The sequence below is a fragment of the Silurus aristotelis genome (genome assembly GCF_946808225.1).
Source record: "Silurus aristotelis genome assembly, chromosome: 2".
NCBI lineage: Eukaryota > Metazoa > Chordata > Actinopteri > Siluriformes > Siluridae > Silurus > Silurus aristotelis.
Window position 1 is genome coordinate 114,699 of NC_139575.1, and position 20,706 is coordinate 135,404.

General features: G+C 44.2%; 1 protein-coding gene across 1 annotated transcript in view; it reads left to right on the plus strand.

Annotated features, from left to right (window-relative positions):
- Positions 1-20,093, plus strand: part of LOC310737433 (uncharacterized protein) — a 107,542-nt gene extending 87,449 nt beyond the window's left edge. The window contains exons 210-224 of the mRNA XM_083561761.1: positions 2,078-2,215; positions 2,359-2,408; positions 11,274-11,406; positions 12,033-12,112; positions 12,233-12,359; positions 12,746-12,936; positions 13,422-13,512; positions 13,630-13,756; positions 13,904-14,085; positions 14,223-14,378; positions 14,552-14,685; positions 15,175-15,296; positions 15,499-15,593; positions 16,611-16,848; positions 19,891-20,093. Of these exons, the coding sequence (XP_083417887.1) occupies positions 2,078-2,215; positions 2,359-2,408; positions 11,274-11,406; positions 12,033-12,112; positions 12,233-12,359; positions 12,746-12,936; positions 13,422-13,512; positions 13,630-13,756; positions 13,904-14,085; positions 14,223-14,378; positions 14,552-14,685; positions 15,175-15,296; positions 15,499-15,593; positions 16,611-16,848; positions 19,891-19,970 (1,944 nt within the window). The 3' untranslated portion in view covers positions 19,971-20,093. The remainder of the gene's footprint in view (positions 1-2,077; positions 2,216-2,358; positions 2,409-11,273; positions 11,407-12,032; positions 12,113-12,232; positions 12,360-12,745; positions 12,937-13,421; positions 13,513-13,629; positions 13,757-13,903; positions 14,086-14,222; positions 14,379-14,551; positions 14,686-15,174; positions 15,297-15,498; positions 15,594-16,610; positions 16,849-19,890) is intronic.
- Positions 20,094-20,706: the final 613 nt, after the last annotated feature.

A 20,706-nucleotide genomic window follows, 5' to 3' on the forward strand; every position in this document is an offset into this window, starting at 1 on the left:
CACCTTCCTGACCGCCGAAAGGATGGACGCAATGCGGGCAGAAGAAAGCTGCGTGTGCATAGTTGTCGAATCCCATATAACGCTGAGATAGGTGGTTCTCTGTGATGGAGAAAGAACACTCTTCCTGGCATTCAGCCGAACCCCAGTTTCTTCATGTGAGCAAGAACAACATTTTGATGCCAGACCTCTACTGTTCTGATCGAGCTAATAATAACCAATCGTCGATATAGTTGAGGATACGGATGCCCTGAAGTCTCTACAGTGCGCATGATATTTACATTTACATTTGCGGCATTTAGCAGATGCTCTTATCCAGACCGATGTACAAAAGGGCTTTGAGTCACTAGTAATGAATAAATCTACACTGGTACGCAAGATTGCAAACTTAACATAAATGTAACTTGGAAAGTGCTAATTTAAGTGTTTTAGGAAGAGGTAGGTCTTCAGTCATCGCTTGAAATAGTCAGGGACTCCGCTGTACGGACATCTAGGGGAAGTTCATATCACCACCTCGGTGCCAGAACATAGAAGAGCCTTGAAGTGTACTTACCTCTCATTTTGAGAGAAGGTAGTACCAGTCAAGCAGTGCTGGAGTATCTCAGACAGCATGGTGCAGTGCGAGATGTGATGAGGTCTTTGAGGAAAGATGGCGCTGGCCCATTTTTGGCCTTGTAGGCAAGCATCAGTGATTTGAATCTGATACATGCAGCTACTGGAAGCCAGTAAAGGGAACGCAGCAGTGGGGTGGTGTGGGAGAACTTGGGCTGATTGAACGCAAGCCGTGCAGCTGCGTTTTGGATCATTTGCAGTGGGCGAATAGCGTTCAGGGGAAGACCTGCCAGCAGAAAGCTGCAGTAGTCGAGTCTTGAAATGACAAGAGACTGAACAAGCACCTGGGCAGCCTGTGTGGACAGAAATGGTCGAATCTTTCTTATGTTGTAGAGAAGAAATCGACAAGAACGAGCCACATTAACGACATGTGGGAAGAAGGACAGTTCATTGTCCATAGTTATCCCAAGGTTGCAAACAGTGGCTAAAGGAGAGAGCAGAGAAACATGAAGTGTCGAAGTGTCATGAAGCACGACCCATCTGGACACGTCTGGCAGAGCTATCCAGGCTGCCAGGTGTTATCTTAAGAGTATCAGTCTCTCAAGACTAACCTCCAGTCCGCCTAGAGCCGGGGCAGCGCCTTGATGCAGCTCTAGTGACAAGGCCTCCTGGTCCGCAACGATGCTGGGCGGAAACCTAGGAGAGAGGGAGCTGAAGCACATTTCATGGCAGGGTAGATGAGCCAGGTCCCTGGGGCCGGAGGAAAACGGGTGCAGAGAAAGTGGTGCTACAGTCCTCAGATCTGTCACCTCATGAGGCTTTGGCCCAGGGTGCCATGTGGGGACCTGTACAGGGGGAGAGCGCATCACGACACTCTGTCTCTGGGTTAAGGTTGGGGCTGCATCTGCCAAACATAAGGTTGGGGCGAGGGAGGTAGCGCTGGAACGCCGCTGATTGTCTTTAGGTTTCCTGAAACCTTTTGACTACCGAAGTAACGGCGTCGCCGAAAAAAGCTTGAGGGCAAAAGTGAGGCTTCCAGCAGCATGGCCGGAAATTTCGGACAGGGTGAGGCACGATGTCTCTCTGTGAGAGGTGGAGAAAGTGGAGGAGTTAGGCTACCTGAAGTTAACAGTGCAAAGTAATGGAGAGTGTGTTAGAGAAGCGAAGAAAAGAATGCAGGCAGGGTGGAGTGAGTGGAGAAAAGTGATTGCAGGAGTGATATGTGATAGAAGAGTATCTGTACGAGTGAAAGGAAAAGTTTATGCGGATAATCTGCTGTGGAGACCCCTAATGGAAGCAGGTGAAAGAAAATAAATATATATATAATATACTATACAAATAAAGAAAAAGCACTGATAAGTTGTGTCCAAGCTTTGACTGGTATAGTGTATGTATGAAAATATATACACACACACACACACACACACACACATATATATATATATATATATATATATATATATATATAGAGGTGAATATATGTGTTCATATGTGTTCACTTATTTTTATTTTATGATTTTTCCTCCAGGTCATCTCTGTAGACCAGACAAAAGTGATCAAGAATGTCCCAGATGCACTAGTTATGCATATCCCACTTGTTCTCCTTTCAACAGTGAGCTCTATTGAGGTTTCACTAATTAATAACAAGAGCTGGAGCCATGAGCAGGTAACAAAACACATGCAGAGTTAAATACTTTAGAGAGGAATTCGAACATCAAAACATGGAAAGTATTACATTACGATGTATAAAGGTTGTTGTGTGTGGATATGTGTAAAAATAAGTAAATGTTGAATTTTTCCTTTTACAAGGCTATGATGCTGTTTGGTGCTGTGACCAGTGCCATTGATAATCCAGATGAGTATGTCAAAAACATACAATTCTATACACATTTTTTATTTCATTTCATAAATGTATCATGCCAGAATAAGTAACCAGTGAAACCAACATCTTAGTGTCACGTCAACTCAGGTTTATTTCTATAGCACTGTTCACAATGGACAGCTTCACAAATTTTAAGAATTAAGGTGATTGACGGTATTTATCCCTAATGATGTAGTCTGAGATGACTGCGGCAAGGAAAAACCTCTCATAACAAAGAAACCTTGAGAGGAACCAGACTTAAAAGGGGAACCCATCCTTATTTGGGTGATATCGTCTCTAGGTTACGAACGTTACCATAGTTCCCCGAAGGAACGAGACACTGCGTCGAAACGCTATGGGAACGCCCCTGCGTGACCACGCTCTGAACCACGTGTGAAATCTAGCCAAAAGGCAAGCCATGACGTCATAGACAGGCGACGTCGCGTAACCAGGAAGCTACAAGATGGCTGTGGGGTGGTAGCGACATTAGCTTCTGCAAAGAGAGAAGGTAAGCGCTGCAGGGATGCAGGGAGTGTGGCATGGAGACGCAGCGTCTCGTTCCTCGGGGAAAGAAACACCCTGGCCATGCCAGGGGGCAACTCCAGGCAGGACAAGGCAACTGCCAAGTCCCAGACAGGCACTCTGAGTCGCGTCCCGGGCCTCAGCCTCCGGGCGCCGTGGAGGAAACGTGTCACCAATGGGACCTACCCAGTGAACACGGAAACCCTCAGGGTCGAAGGGGTTACCCCTGTGGCAAACTGTACCTGCAAAAACTCCAGAACTTAACCGACCGGGCAGTTAACTGGGTCCAAGTTATGGTGCTCACACCGTGACGTGAACAGTCGCCATCGTGCGGCATACGACCTCCTCGTGGAGGGAGCTCTGGAGTGGAGAAGGGCCTCTACTACCTCGGTAGGGAGAACAGCCGCTATGAACCGTGCGGCCTCAGGGGCCACAGCCTCCACAACTCCGGGCAGGGGTGAACCAGGGTTCCGCCCACCATCGAGGTGCTACCAGGAGGAGACAGACTCCCTCCCGGCGAACTCATTCCAGAACTCCCGAGAGCAGCGCAATCAGGGGAAAGGCGTACAGGCGTAGCCTCAGCCAAGACCGTCCCATTGCAGCCACTGTCTCGACAGGGCGTCTGCTCAGACATCCCACAAGAGGACCTCCCGTGCCAGTTGTTTGCAAGGGCGAGACCGGAGGCCCCCCTGGTGGTTGATGTACGAGACCACCGCAGTATTGTCCGTGCGGACCAACTCATAGCGATCTCTAAGGACTGGGAGGAAGTGTTGTAACCCCAACAACACTGCCAGCATCTTCCGGCAACCTATGTGCCACAAGAGATGTGGGCCGCTCCACAGACCCTGGGTGGAGTGGCCACTGATGACCGCTCCCCACCCCGTGAGGGAAGCATCCGTCGTTAGCTTTATGCGACGACAAGGAGTCCCTAAAACGAGGCCTCGGGACAGAACGTAGGGTCCTACCATGCAACCAAGGCTCAAAGGGCACACCGCGAGACCTTGATGGTACGATACAGACTCCCTCTGGGGGAGAATCCTCCTGCCCCGGAGCCACCAATGGAGGGGCCACATGCGGAGAAGGCCGAGTGGAAATACACTGGACGCTGCCGACATGAGACCCAGCAGCCTCTGGAACTGCCTCACAGTGACTGGCTGGCCTGCTCCTACCCTCCTGACAGCAATGAGGATGACTACAAACCAGGTGGGAGACAACCGTGCCCGCAACTCGGCGAGTCCCACACCACGCCGAGAAAGTGGTTCTCCGCGCTGGGGAAAGTACACTCTACCCGGCGTTTCAGTCTGAACCCCAGTACCTTCATGCAGGCGAGAACAGCATCTCAATGCCGAACTGCCTGGTGCTCTAACGAGCCAACATCAACCAATCGTCGATATAATACAAAATGCGGATGCCCTAAAGCCGCAGTGGGGTCAGTGCCGCATTCACGCACTCTGTGAAGGCACGGGGTGAGAGCGCTAGGCCGAATGGAAGGACCGATATTGGTAAGCTTTACCCCGAAAGCAACCTCAGGAACCTCCTGTGTGCGGTGAAGGACGGCTGCATGGAAGCATGCAACCTCCAGATCTAACATATGACAAATCAGTCCTTGGACTTGACCTGAGACACGACCTTCCTAAACGAGAAACCTGAAGCCGAGCCTCAAAAGTGAGTGGTTCAATGAGTGAAGATCCAGAATGGGATGCAACCCACCGTCCTTCTTCGGAACAATGAAGCACAGGCTGTAGCAGCCTGACTCTCTAAACAAGGAGGAGAGAACCACCTCGATGGCCCGTTTCCTCAGGAGAGCACGTGATTCCTGTCCCAGGATCAAAGCCTGCACGGGTCCCACCAGGGTGGGACACACCCCGTTGAACCGGGGAGGAGAAGACGCGAACTGAATTGCGCAGCCCTTCTCCACAGTACACAGGACTCACGAGAGACTCCTGGCAGCCCTCTAGACTGACAGAAAGTCTCCACAGGGAGAACCAACCCCTCAGGGCTGGCCCCTGACCCATTTAGAGCGGCTGGAGCAGTGCTCTGCAGCCGACCACACCTCCTGAGAGGTGGCGGATCCTTCCCATCCGCAGCGATCATACGGGCGGAATACGGGGAGCAAACCGCTGGAGAAAGCTGCACCCTGAACATGACCCATGGCAGGGCTAGCAGACAGTCCTCCTGAACCCGAACGGCAGGAGCAGCATACTGCGGCCGTTGAAGCCTCCAGAGAGGCGGCGGATCTGCAACGAACTTTCGGGTGGAATAAGGGAGTTAACCGCTGGAGGGAGGCAGGGTCCTGAACACCCTGTGGCAGGGCCGAGAGACCAACCGCGGCAGTGCCGTAGCACCGTAGCATGAGGTGCACACCGCCCTCCAAGATGCAAGCCATCAGGCTTATGCACCACAGTCCGTACACTAGAGGCAAGGACGAACCTCAGGTCGTCCAGCCCATCCTTAGGCTTAGAGTGTCACCAGGGGCCCCTAGGACCTCCCCGCGGGAATCGGGTGGCAACACTCTCTCACTGGGCTATTTCCCTGTGCCTGGACATACCAGGGTGAGGCTGCCACCCCCTGTGGCGCAGGGAGGAACTACCACTGAAACGCCACCGCGGTCTCCTGAACCCGCCAGCAATCGCCCTCACCTACAGCGTCACCAGGTCAGGCCAGGAGGGGTCACCATGGCGCTCAGAAGGAAGCTCGCATCATCCCCCATAGCAGGCCAGCCTGGTATGCCTGCAACACACACATCATGTGGAAGCAACCTGCAGCCTGACCTGCCGCATAGCCCTACCCACCAGAGCCAAGCGGCTCTTCATAGGCAAACCGATAGCCGTCACAGATGCATCACTCGGGGAGAGACAGCTAGCTAGCGTCTCTACCACAAGCGGCATCGTCCCGTAGCTGCGCTACTTAGCTCCAATAACATTCGCGCACAGCGAGAAATATCGGAAAAGCACGCACGCACACGGGCCTCCCAGGACCCAGACACCTCGGTGCGCAGATCAGGGAAGGCGCTGAGGCTGTGACACATGCCGCAGGAAATGCTCATCTAGCTCACTGGGTGCGTGCTGCTTCTGCTACACGACCGGCTAGATCCAGCTCAGACCCGGCCCGTGCCACGACCTCAAGAAGCTCCATGTACAGCACAGGCTGTAAGGAGTCCGCAGGCTCGCCAGCATCCATCAACTCATCCTCCTTGGAGAGAGAGACAAGCAATGCTGCGCCGCCCGCACCGGGAGAAGAAGCAACCGCCAGGCATGCTTCCCCGAATTTCCCGAAATTTCTTCCACCTCGGAGGAAGAAATATGGAGCACCGCATCACACACACCGGGAAAAGAACCGTTTCCAAACGCGCTTTTCCCGGGGAACGGGAGCTCGGCTAGCAACTGGGAGCGCATAGCCACAAGGCTAAAATGCTAACAGCCGATACCTTCGAGAGCCAAAGCCACGAGGGAGAGCGCTCACATCGGAGAGTGCTCTCCGAAAATTCCCCCACCTCGGAGGAAGAATAGGGAACACCGCGTCACACACACCAGAGAAGGAACTGCCAAACGAGTGCAATCCCCGGGGAACATGAGCTCGCCTCGCAGCCGGAAGCGCATAGCCACACGGCTAAAATGCTAACAACCGATACCCTCGAGAGCCGACTAAGCACGCTCCCAAGCTAAGCACCCCCCCGAAATGAATTCGGGGCAAGCAGGAAACACGCAGACAGAATTCTGCCTGCATATAAGCTCATGACTGCACAGATAACACACTCAAAGCGCTTACCTGAACGAGCAGAAGCTAATGTCGCTACCACCGCACAGCCATCTTGTAGCTTCCTGGTTTACGCGACGTCGCCTGTCTATGACATCACGGCTTGCCTATTGGCTAGATTTCACACGTGGTTCAGAGCATGGTCACACAGGGGCGTTCCCATAGGGTTAGGGTTAGGGTTAGGGTTAACTCGAGTTCCTGAAGGGGAACACGAGTGTGATTTTAAATCTTAAAAACAATACAAAACACAAAAAGTGAGAACTAACATGAGCAACGGAATGTAAGATTGTAAGTAATGTAATTTCTACGGTCTTATACAGCCAGTTGAAATTATTGAACCAGTAGCTACTGAGCAACTCATATATATAGCTCAACATTTAAGATCGTCATAGATCCAACACCAACTCCTCCATGCCAAAACCTCTATGTCTCTTAATGGTGCGGGATGTTTGTGGTCTCAGCATCTACTTAAGATAATATAAGATAATTCAAGTCAAGTCAAGTTTATTTCTATAGTGCTTTTCACAACAGACATTGTCTCAAAGCAGCTTTACAGAAATCAACAGTCAAGGTGAATGGTGTGCATTTATCCTTGATGAGCAAGCTGCGGTGACTGCCGTGAAGCTGTGGAGATAAGATATATACCTTTATTCGTCCCACAGTGGGGAAATGTCTTTGTTACAGCAGCAAAGGAAAAAAAATAAAATAAATGCAAATATATAAAAGAATAGACACATACTATAATATACAGTATATACACAACACAATGTATAAATACAAATAAGGAAAAAAATGTACGTATTGCAGGTAGTATTGCACACAGGTGGTATTGCACGTATTGCAGGTAGTATTGCACATATTGCAGGTAATATTGCACACAGGTAGTATTATTACACAGTTATACCGTAATAACAGTGTGTTATTACGGTATAAATTGTGTTATAAAATAAATTGTGTTATAAATTATGGTGATTGGTTTACTGGGAGCAGCTTTGATTGTGAAGTCTAATAGCAGCAGGGAGAAAAGACCTGTAACGCTCCTGTCACTGAAGGAGCTGCTCAACGATGAAACGGTTTCATAGAGCGGGTGGGAGATATTCTACAGCAATGATGATAGTTTTGCTACCATCCTCATTTCTCCCACCTCCTGTACCGTGTCCAGGGGAATCCCCAGGACTAAGCTGGCCTTCCTGATCAGCTTGTCCAGTCTCTTCCTGTCTGCAGTAGAGATGCTGCTGCCCCAGCAGATCACACCATAGAATATGGCTGAGGCCACCACAGAGTCAAAAAAGGTCTTCAGTAGCTCTCCCTGCACTCCAAAAGACATTAGTCTCCTCAGCAGAAAGAGTCTGCTCTGCCCCTTCTTATTCAATTCAATTCAATTCATTTTTATTTGTATAGCGCTTTTAACAATGAACATTGTCTCAAAGCAGCTTTACACAGATAATGCGGTGATTAAAAATGAATATGTTCTTTATGAGTAAGTTTGTCCCTGATGAGCAAGCCGGTGGCGACTGGCGACTGTGGCAAGGAAAAACTTCCCGAGATGGCATAAGGAAGAAACCTTGAGAGGAACCAGACTCAAGAGGGAACCCATCCTCATCTGGGTTACACCGAATGTCCATTTGTGGCAGGTATACAATGTTGCGGGGTGCAGTGATGATGATCAAAAGCGAAATGTATTCCTGAGTCAGTGTAGGAGACGGTTGACATCAACTACAGTCCAATCCATCCTCAAAGCTCCTGTTCTTACTCCGGAATTTCATGGAACCACCCAAGGCGTTGATGACAAACCTTCCCCAGCTGCACAGAGTGGCCTCCAGTCAAAGAGAACACTATCCAGAGGCAGGCCTGGATGAAGTGGGAAGATCCACGGAGGGGAGAAGGGCAGGAACAGTGGTCACTGGAGCCTTAGGAGCTTGTTTAACTCGACCGAGAGAGAGAGAGAGAGAGAGAGAGAGAGAGAGAGAGAGAGAGAGAGAGAGAGAGAGAGAGAGAAGAGGGTGACAGGAAGAGAAGGATATGGATTAAGTGTACCTATTGTTGCATGAGAGTTAAAGTCACTGTGCAGTTTGGACTCCGGCAAGACTCGCTATGGCAGCATAACTAAAAAGGAGAACCAGAAGGCAACACAGACATGAGGGATCTCTGGGATAAGAGACGACCCACCACACCACCATCAACAAACCTGAGTGAACACGTGAATGTGAGGGGACGACAGCGTACAAATATCCCAGTTCACCAAACACTCTATATCAATGTTCCCTCCAGATCTGAGCCTTTACCTGAGAAAAAATCTACTGATTAAAGGCTTGACTGAATAAATATGTTTTCAACCTCGACTTAAACACTGAGACTGTGTCTGAGTCCCGAACACTGATAGGAAGGCTGTTCCATAACTGCGGGGCTTTATAAGAGAAAGGTCTGCCCCCTGCTGTAATCTTCATTATTGGAGGAACCAACAGATAGCCTTATAAATTGCCTCAGTGTTGTCTGTCCAGTCCAGTTTGTTGTTTAGGTGAACACCCAGGTATTTGTAAGAGTCCACTCTCACAATGTCCTTACCCTAAGTGTTCACCAGTGGTAATGATGAAGTGTGTTTGTGCCTACGGAAATCCGACACCAGTTATTTGGATTTCCCCACATTAATCTGGAGGCAGTTCCGTTGGCACCAGTCCACAAAGTTCTGTATAAATCCTCTGTACTCCCTGTCATCATCATCCGTGATCAGACCAACGATGGCAGAGTCATCAGAAAACTTCTGCAGGTGACAGGTTGCTGAGCTGAAGTCTGCAGTGTAGACGGTAAAGAGAAACGGGGCTAGAACCGTTCCCTGCGGGGCTCCAGTGTTGCAGACAATAATGTCAGACTCACAGTCATGAGTCCTCACATACTGTGGTCACTCTGTGAGGTTGTCCAGTATCAAGGCAGACAGATGATGGTCCACTCCCATGTACACCGTCTTATTCTTCAGGAGCGCAGGTTGGATGGTGTTAAAAGCACTAGAGAAGTCAAAAAACATGACTCTCACAGTGCTTCGAGCTTTTTCCACTTGTGAAATAGCCCAATTTAGGAGGAAGATGACTGCGTCTTCCACTCCAATGCCAGGTTGGTAGGCAAACTGAAGTGTATCTATTGATGGGCTCACCAGAGGTAGGAGATGAGTGAGCTCCAGCCTCTCCAATGTCTTCATCAGATGCGAGGCCAGTGCTACTGGTCGGTAGTCCCCAAAGTCTTTTGGGTGGAACATCTTTGGAACAGGCACCATGCAGGATGTTTTCCATAGCTGTGGCAACTTTCCCAGCTTTAGGCTCAAGTCAAACATGTACAGCAATATGCCACACAGCTGGTCTGCACAGGTCTTAAGGAGCCTGGAGCTGATGCTGTCTGGGCCCGAAGCCTTCCTTGCTTTTTTATCTTCCTGAGCTCCAATCTTACCTAGGCGTCTGTGAGCGGCAGTGTGTATTGGTTGGTGTGATAACTGAAGGGAATCGGCAGAGAGGGGGAAGTTAGGTGTGTTGTGTGTTGACTGTGAGCTGATAGCAGTGCAGAGAGAGTTGGGGCTGGAGCTCCTTGCTGTGGAAGCAGAGAAGGGGGATTGCAGCAGGGGGACTGGATGAAGGCAGGGGATGGTAGCTGATCAAATATGTTAATAAATAGATTAGGATCATTCACCCACTTCTGGTCACCCTCAGCCTGAGAGCTGGGCTCCTTATGACCAGTGATGGTTTTGAGCCTCTTCCACACATCGCTGACATTGTTCTGCTGCAGCTGATCTTCCATCTTCCTCCTGTAACAAGCTTTTCCTTTCCTGATTTTCTTTCTCAGTTCTCTCTGGACAGTTTTTAGCTCTTCTTTGTTTCCTGATTTAAAAACCCTCTTCTTCTCTTTAATATCATTATATTATGGTTGAGCCACGGTTTGTTTGGTGGGTACAGTATTCTTCACACAGAAGTTAATGTAGTCAGTTATACAGTCTGTTAGAGGGAAATGGAGGGGTGCGGTTGCAGGGAGAAGAGGAATGGAGAGTGTGTTAGAGTAGTTAAGAAATGAATGCAGGCAGGGTGGAGTGAGTGGAGAAAAGTAATAGCAGGATTGATTTGTGATAGAAGATAGTACGAGTGAAAGGGAAAGTTTATAGGACTGTGGTGAGATCTGAGATGTTGTATGGTTTAGAGACAGTGGCATTGAGTAAAAGACAGGAGGTGGAGCTGGAGGTAGCAGAGCTAAAGATGTTGAGGTTTTCATTGGCAGTGACGAGGATGACCAGGATTAGGATTTAAACCATCTTAATGCCTGTCCCTGCCGATGTAATTCTGTAAGTGATTTAGAAGAAGATAACGATCTATAGTGTCGAATGCAGCACTAAGATTCAGTAAAACTAACAGAGCGTTGGTCTGAAGCTAAAAACAGGTAATTTGTGATTTTAACTAGAGCAGTTTCTGTGCTATGCTATTGCGGTGCCTAAAACCTTTTCTAAAATTTTAGACATATTGTCCATCTTAGCTACTAGTTTATTGCATACGTGTTTGGTATTTAAAACCAGGGTGTTCAAATTTGTCTATGTGTGTGTTAATCATCCCAGTTTGTCAGCATCAGTACTGCAGGGATTCTCATGCAGCTCAGTTCAGACTCTCCCATGGCAAAAAATTCAAGATCTGGTGAAAGCCTGTAGACCACGTTCAGGCAGAGACAAGGTCTCCCTAAAAGAGGCTCAGGTGAATACACTTTGATATTCTTATGGATGTTGTTCATTTTAATCATGAATGTTAACAGTGGAGCATTTTATGCACCTGTTATCTATTAGGTTGTTTATGATATTTATGTTTTATTTGGCATAATAATACACCACAGTTGTACTACAATCTCACAATCTGACCAGGAGGTCTAAATTAATTTGTTTTAATTGATGTTATTGTTTTTATTGTAACAGCTCATTCAAAGGGATCTGTATATCATGCACTATATAATAAATTGTATGCAAGTAAAAACAGGAGCTTACTTTTTTCACAACCATTACACAATATTAATTGTAACCAGAATTAATAAAAGTTTGCTCTGTCTTTAATAAAAAAATAAAATTCCAATGGCAAGTTCCAATACATTAAGAGATATAAAATATATTTAGGGATGAGAAGCTCCAGGGAAGTAACAGTAAAATTGTATTTTGTATTACGAGTTAGAATGTGTTTCCTGCAGACAAACTAAAATCCAAGTTAAATATGCTCGGTAATTTTATATCCAGTTAATAGTTTATTTTCTGTTCAATTAAATTGGTGTGATAACTTTACATAAAATAATCCTCAATGTTAGAGAATATAATTTAAGCTATGCTCTGTTTTAGCTGACATGCATGTATAACATCATGAAAGAAGACTCTTTGAACTTTACCGATGTTCCTTTTGACATGCTACTCTACTACAGGTGCGTAAAAAGTGTACACTGTTTTCACCTATTTTTGTTGCTATATAGAAACTTTGCTTTTTTCTGAATAGTTTCATTGTTCGTTAAGCTTTTTCTTGTGTGTGTTATGTGTTAACATAGCTATGACAAAGTGCAGCATGGGCATTGCAGATCATATTTTGCTGCTTTGGGAGGTGCAGATTTCTCTGTTCCTTCAACCATCCTCAACAAACCAGCCACCCTGTTCAACAATGCACAGGCCTGCCTGGTAATAAGCACATATATAAACTGTAAAATTATTTATAATATAAAAAAATAATATATTAAAATAAAAAAGTGACTAAATAACTTATAAGCTCTTAATAACATAGCTCTCTTAACGTAGAAACCTAAGAGCATAAAAAAGGAATAAAAATACCCAAAACTTTGCATAAATTTTTTGTGCATTGTTCAATTCAATTCAACTTAATTCAATTCAATTCAATTCAATTCAATTCAATTCAATTTTACTGGTATTTTACTTTTAGATAAAGAGGAAGCGATAGCACAGAATGATAGCACATAAGGCTAATGTATTTTTCCTTGCATGTTCCTGCCCATTACAATCACTCTCTGGCCCTGTAAGTCTTTCCTAAATGATTTGTGATGTTCTAGGGTATATCTGGTATGAGTCTAACAAGGGATCAGGTGGAGGTTCTGGGGAATATGGCCTGCACACTGGACTCCTCCTACATCCAGAACTCTGACCCTTTCATTTTGGAGAAACTAAAGAACTGTGGAGATCTTTCTGATTCTCAGATCATTGCTGTACAGTCACTGCTCCTCAGTGGAAAGACTGCTTATGGGTGAGATTAAGAGTTAAATATTAATAATATAAAATTTTAATATAGACCAGAAATAAAATAAAAAATCAGGGACCATTTATACCAGCTTAAGATGTTTGGTATGTCAAGGTAGATTCTAAACCTTAGTTAAGAGCACCAAAGATACCTTTGAAATTTTATTATACCAAAGATTGGAATATAAGATTTATGTTATAATTTAAGTATATGTTAAAATATGTTAAAATATGTACTTTAAAAAAAATTATTTGTACCCAGACTTTGGTCATTTAAAATTAGTTAAAATTAGGCTTTGATGGTACTTATAACCCTAACTCTTTCACTGTTGCAAACAATTAACTTTGATTAACATTTACTGTAGTCCAAACCTAAAATAAAGTGGTCTGGGCATATAAATAGTTGCATTATTTAACATTGTATGTATATTTTTAACAAAATATTGTATAATATTGTATAAAAACTCATTAATATTGTTTATCATCAATCAGTAATCCTATAAAGTGGAATGTACAGACTCTGCAGCAGCTGGGCATCCTGCCTCTCTATTTCAAATCAGAATTTTGGGGACAGTTCAGCACTGTATGTGAATATTTTCATAATGTTTTCAAAATAAATCATTAATGTACTTTAAGAAACATAAGATTCTGCTTATCGATTATTTATTTGATTTTTTTTTTTTATTTGTCTGCCTTTTAGGATATTAAAAGGACATTTTTAAAGTCATTTATGCCCTTTCTGAAGAATCAAAAGACCCCAATACATAAACTGAGAACGTTTTTTATAGAATGCAACTTCAAAGTGTCCAGAGCCCATCGTGCTGCAGGTAACAGTGGTTAAAGCACAAAGACAAACTCAGACACAACATTATTTTGTTATTAATGGTGGTCAGGGACAGGTGTAGGATTACAGTGCATGTTTCATTTATCTCACTGCTGAACGTGAATTACTTCCATATTTTTGGCTGTAACAGACTGCACCTCAGGCAGCATCACACCCATAACAATTGCAGACTCATCATTTCCTGTGGGATATGACACCATTCAGTTTGATTTGTGTTTGAATACCACTGTCCTGCAAGAAAATCTGGCTGCCATCACTGAGAAGGTAGTGGACACCAGTTTCCAGACTATCATTCTAAACAAGCTAAACCAGGTCAGTAGCACTGCACACTGGACTTATAAATGCTGTATACAAAGGAGATTAAGAACATGAAGTATTTAAATATGATGTTTGTGTTTGTGTGTTTGCGTGTGTGTGTGTGTGTGTGTGTGTGTGTGTGTGTGTTGTAGATCTACCCATCAGGCCTTAATGACAGTGTGCTACAGCTACTAGGCCCAACATCTCGTGTGGCAACTACTGATGATATTAGCAAGTGGAACATTATTATAATCGACACGCTGTCCTCTTTGATGAATTCTAATAATGGAAACTGGGCACCAGGGATGGTAATAATAGTGTGATAATTTCTGTGTGTGTGTAAGGGACTGAGAGTGAAAGAAGGACATAGAGAAACACATTAAATACATAATACTACTCATATATGGATGTTTTTGATAAAATTATAATTTGCATGTGTTTGTAAAATAATGAAGTAATTACACAATGTTGTATGTTGTAGAGTAAAGCAGTGATTATGAGGTATTTGAGCATGGCTAATCACACTCTGGGAACTGCTGAAATAAATGCAATTGGTGCCAGCATATGTTCTTTGGATGTCAGTTTACTGGAAAATATCACTGCTGAGAGCCTAAAGTAAGTTCACCTGTATATGTACAGCCATTGACAAATGTAGATATACAATATACACAGATTCCTATTTAAAAATCTGCCTTCAGTTTGGAGACCAAGTTGTACACCAGGCAAAACACTTACACACTAACCACGAAAAGACAAACAAGCTATGCATAGATAAAGTTGCTGTGATTACCCACATGTGAGAATCATTAAACATTACGTACAGATTTAGCCCATCTATTCTCCTTTAATAAACTTTACCACACACATGCTGCCACATAATTGTAAACTCTGGGAAGTGCATATTATTATTTTCATTAATAATATGTTTCCTTTATAGGCAAATTATTTTAAGTGCATGTTCAGGAATTTTGAAAAATATTCTTAAAAGCAAAGATCAAAAATAAAATGAGATTATTGCCAGATCACTACCTCTGTTTATTTGTAGCCAGACACAGAAGTGAATTATTTATTTTTTGCATTCTAAAGTTCTTTTTTACTGTGTAGGAAAGCAAACACTCTGGATTTGTCCTCATGCTCCATTCAACAAAAATCTGCTCTGTACATCATCAGTAACTCCTCATTCAGCGGACAACCCAACACTTACCAGCTCATGAGACCTTACATGGGTAACAAGCCTCCACACACGAAGCCAAACACCATGAATAAATTTGGAGGAAAAGGGTTTAATAATAATTATTAAAAACATGTAATGTAATAAACTGAAGTATTGTGAATGAAAATCCTTACTGATGCTCATTACAGAGCAATAAAGGCAAGCTGTTACACAAACTTTCCAAATCTAATATAGGAGAGTGTTTGTGTTTACAGGAGGTGCTCCTGTACAAGACCTGCAATCTCTTTCGTCCAAGAATGTCAGCATGGACATTACCACCTTCATGAATCTAAACCCTGCTGTTATTATGGTATGAAATACCAATACATCTAATGCATGGAGTCAAACTTAATTGCTGAGGTTGCTAAAACTCAAAGCACACTAGGTTGTGGGCAGAACAGGATGAACATTTATTGAACACACTAAAAATTATTTTTATAGTTTATGTTTTTTGACATAAATATGAATAAAAAAAGACAGGAATATTATTCCAGAATTAATCAACTTAACCTTTAAATAACATAAAATATTTTGCACTCCATAAAAATATCTCCTGTCAAAATTATACAAGTAAGAAATATGAACATGCTGCAAAAAACCCTGAAAAAATATATATAAATTGTGCTTTTAAGTAAAAGTTAAAAATTCAAAACAATCAGATTTTTTTTACTCTTATGCCATTCAAAAAATATAAACTTAAACTTTAAATAACTTAAAATATTTTATTCTCCTTAAAAATATCTCCTGTCAAACACAAGACATTGCACACCTTCATCATGCAGCTCTTCAGAAACTCTTCCTCAGAAAATAACCGGCTGATGAGAGTCTGATTTCTACTCTGTTTCACACCAGCTTCACTTTGTGATATTGCTCTGGTGAAAAACGTCTGCTGAAATGTCAGATTCTTCTTTAACTTTTATACTTTCTGTATCTTCTGATCTGCATTCAGGTTCCTCAGCTTCTCCTGATGTTTTTTCTTGTAGTTCCTTCTTAGATTCAATTCCTTAATTACAGCCACATTCGCTGTAATTAAGACACATAGGTTTACCGGCAATGTCAGTAAATATATATTTGGCCTCCCATCGGTTTTGAAAGGCTCTGTTTTTAGAATCAACTTTCTCTTCGCCACTGTGAGACTCCAGCTTCACAATAACTTTACAATAGGGTTGTACACATAGGGAATGTTCCCAGGTAGCCCAGCAGTCGGCAAGGCAGCTGAAGCGCTTCATTATGGGATCTGTAGTTTGTGTTTTTAGCGCTTCATATTTCATATGAATATCATATATGCCTTAAATATCAATTTGCTTTGTTTATTTTCATATCTTAGGCCATAAATGTGAGCACAGTGCAAGGTCTACTCGGAGTGAACTTGGCTGATCTGAAGCTGTTTGAAAACTCCTCTGTGGTTCGGTCTTGGGTGGCTCAGCAGTACCAGTATGAATTGAACACTCTGAATATTAACCTTTTTGGAGGCAAAATACCTTCTGAGTCATCTCAATCCACAATCACTACTGTCACCAACAGTCAGACAAACCAAACAACATCTGGCAATATCACAGCTCAGGGTAAGAATGTTTACCTGACACACACAGTAAGCTTTTTCCAAATTTGCTGCATTGGATCCATAATAATGTATTTTCATTATTTTTTCTGTTTGCCAGCAATCTCAAAACAATATTAATGTTTAGTTGATTCTCCTGGAAAGTTTGATGCAACAGACATATAAGTATTTAGAATATAGATGGCAGTGGCCTGAAGCAACACTATAGTACATGATGCATGCTCTTTATTAGAACATAAAAAAAAACATCTCTAGGTTATGTATGTAACCCTAGCTCCCTGAGGGAACGAGACACTGCGTTGTCTACACTCTGAATCACGTGTAAAATCTGGCCAATAGGCAAGTCATCGGCGGATGACGTCGCTTAAACCAGGAAGCTACAAAACGGCTGAGCAATGGTAGCAACATTAGCTTCTGAGGAAAGAGAAGGTAAGCGTAAGGATGCAGGAAGTATAGCTCGAGATGCAGCGTCTTGTTTCCTCAGGGAACTAGGGTTAAATATGTAACCTAGAGACGTTCCCTTTCAGGAACTCGAGCTGCATCAAAACAATTTTGGAACGAGCATACCATTATACTGTAGTGAACAGTCCCTGCCTGGTGTGTCTGGGCACCACCAGCATGCAGGACAGAGGAGCGAGGTGTGGCTCTGATGTCAAACTCGTAATACCTGACAAAGGGGCGGGCCAGCGTTACATATGTCTAGCAGAGGCACACCCGCGGACCAGGCCGTAGAGGCCGCCATACTCCGGGTTAAATGAGCCTCGACTCCGGAACAACGAAGTACTACCCTGACCCCGTTTTACCCTGACTCTCTGACTGAGGGAGGAACCAATTAGATGGCCCCTTTCCTCAGGAGTGTGCGTACTTCTTGCTCCAGGACCAGAGTCTGCTTGGGTTCCAGCCGACACAACCCATCCAACTGTGAAGGAGAGGACCTGAATTGCATCGAGTAGTCCCTCTCTATCGTACGCAGGACTGACAGAGACACGTCTGGCAGCTCTTCCCAAGCTGCCAAGAAATCCCTCAGAGGAACCAGCCTCTCAAGGCTGGCCTCTGAGCCTTGCAAAGTAGCTGGAGCAGTGCCCTGCAGCTGTTGGAACCTTCTGAGAGGTTGCGGGTCTAGTCCATCGGCAGCGATCTCTGGAGATACCCACTGGAGGTAGGGTGCACCCCAAAGCACATCCTGTGGCAGGGCTTACAGCATGAGCCATCCGCAGCAATCTTTCAGGCGAAGATGGGGGGGAAGCACCCGCCAGAGGAAGGCTGCGCTCTAAGGCACATCCCATGGCGGAGCTAACAGCCTGGCCTCCTGGTGGTGACGAGGAGGTACGGGCACCGCACAAGGTGTAGACTGTCCCCCTTGATGCAGGGCACTCTGGTTGTCAGGGCCGCTTCATTACCGCCCGTTTGTTTGAGGAGAGGACCACCCTCAGGTTGGCTGACTCCTTCTATTTGGGCCTAGAGTGTCTGTTTCTGGGCTTCACAATGCCTGGCCATGCCGGGCTGGGGCTGTGCCCGTCGAGCAGCCCCATGAGAGCAGCGGGGAACTAGCACTGAAACCCTGCCGTGGTCACCTAAGCCTGTTGGTGATCGCCCTTACCTACAGTGTTGCCCGAACAGGCCAGGAGGAGCCCCCGGGGCATTCAGAAGGAAAGCCCTGTCCCTGTCAGGATCTCCGCTTACAGGGTGAGCCACAGAAGCCTTTCTGTGGCCACTAGAGCTAACAACGACTGACCTACAGCCCGCGCCGTACCTAACTGGAACATTTCGCAATAAATCACCTGGGGAGAGCTTTCCATTGCTAGCATTTCTTCAACCCTGGGCATCTTCCCAGAGCCGCACTACCCTAACTCTACTATTGTTGCATATTAGGAATGTGGGGGAAGGTACGCGCCGCATATGGGTCTCCAAGGACCTAGACCCCTCGGTGTGGAGGTCAAGAAATACGGTAGGCTCCGGGTGAAAGCTGTGCTGGGGGATGCAGAAAATGCTCATTCAGCTTGCTGGGAATGGGATGCTTCCGCTTCTCATCAGGCCAAGCTATCTCGAGCTTAGCAACAGCCCGTGTCACTACCTTTAGGAGCTCCCCAAACAGCACAGGATGTGAGGAGTCCCTGGGTTTGCTAGCATCCAAAAAATCTCCCTCCTCAAAGGAAGAAATCCGGAGCAGCGCGTTACACGCGCCAGAAGAAGAAACTTGCGAGCCCAGTGACCTTCTGCGCCGCTTTGCCTAGCCGCACGGCTAAAAATGCTGACAGTTGACTAAGCATTTTCCTAAGCAAGCAAACAACACATCGGCTGTGTGTATCCCCCCTGAATAAAACGCGGCAAGAAGGAATACACAGTCAGAATTCTGCTTGCATTTAAAGCTCATAACTGCACAGATTTACATACAAAGCGCTTACCTGAACAACAGAAGATAATGTCGCTACCATCGCTCAGCCGGTTTTGTAGCTTCCTGGTTTATGCAACGTCGACCGCCGATGATGTCACGACTTGCCTATTGGTGACATATTACACGTGATTCTGAGCGTGGACATTGCGGGGCATTCTCAAAGAATGAAAGAATTTAACAAAGAATGGGTTGTTTAGTTTACAGCCACTGCAGAATCTGATGGAGTTGAGGATAAAAATGCTTTTTAATAATTGTTTTTAACAGAGTTTTAGGCTGTGTCCCAAGAAATCAGTGTTAAAATATTTATTGATAGAGACTTAAAGCACTTTGCACTTTGCTCTGAATAAGAGCATCTGCCTATGCTATAAATCTAATGTAAATTGAATATTTGTGTAGAAGCTAGACTGGGAAATCTGGGCTAAAATTCTCATCCTGTTGCTTTTATACTCCACACCAAAAAAAAGTTAAATGATTGAATGAATGAATTGAAGTACTGAAAGTGTAATAAAAAGAAGTGTATGTTACCCAAACTGATTTTTTTTTACTGCACTGCACTGCACTGCTCTAACTCTCTCTCTCTCTCTCTCTCTCTCTCTCTCTCTCTCTCTCTCTCTCTCTCTCTCTCTCTCTTTCTCTCTTTCTGTGTTTCAGCATCACATGCACCTATGTTTTATGCTGGAGCATGGTTCCTGATCCTGTGTGCAGGAATCCTAACGTTCCACATGACTTAACATTTACTTCATTAATTACTAATAATAATTATTATAATACATCTAATCGCTGTTATTCAACATATACAACTTTTTGCAATACTTCTAGTGGAATATATTAATGTATTATCTCACATTTTAATAAATTAATTGATTTTATCATAAACATTATTGTAATATATTTTCTGTAGATGTTTGTAGACCCGATTAAGTCTATAAATCTAATAAAGGTGTGGGGTATAACTAATCATTGTCATGTCATTAACATTACCATTTTTTAATAGTTAATTACATTAATTTAATTTTAATATAAATTTTATTTTCTAAAAATAAAAATATTGTTCCAGTATTCTGTCATTTTTAGGTTTAATAAGGTTTGTTCTTTATATGAAACCTTTGTCCCATTACACATCTAATATTTCCTGTTTACAATTTTTCTTTTCACCTTTATTACTTTTGTTCCATGTTTTCTCCACAATTAATTCCTCCAGTGGTCTTGATTAGTCCCATATTTTGGCTGCATTTTTGTAATCTTTAAGATAATTATTGCTATTTTGGGTCTCTTGTGCATCACAGGTAAGCATTTAAATCTCACTAAAATCTTTATTTTCATTTTATATATTTAACCTCAAAATTATTCCAGGAGAATTATATAATTTATTAACTTTTTAACATTTTATTAAAATTCCTAGGTGTCACATAATAATGAGGAGAGTAATCCTTGTTCCTTATAAATTGTACATTTGTCTCTAATGAG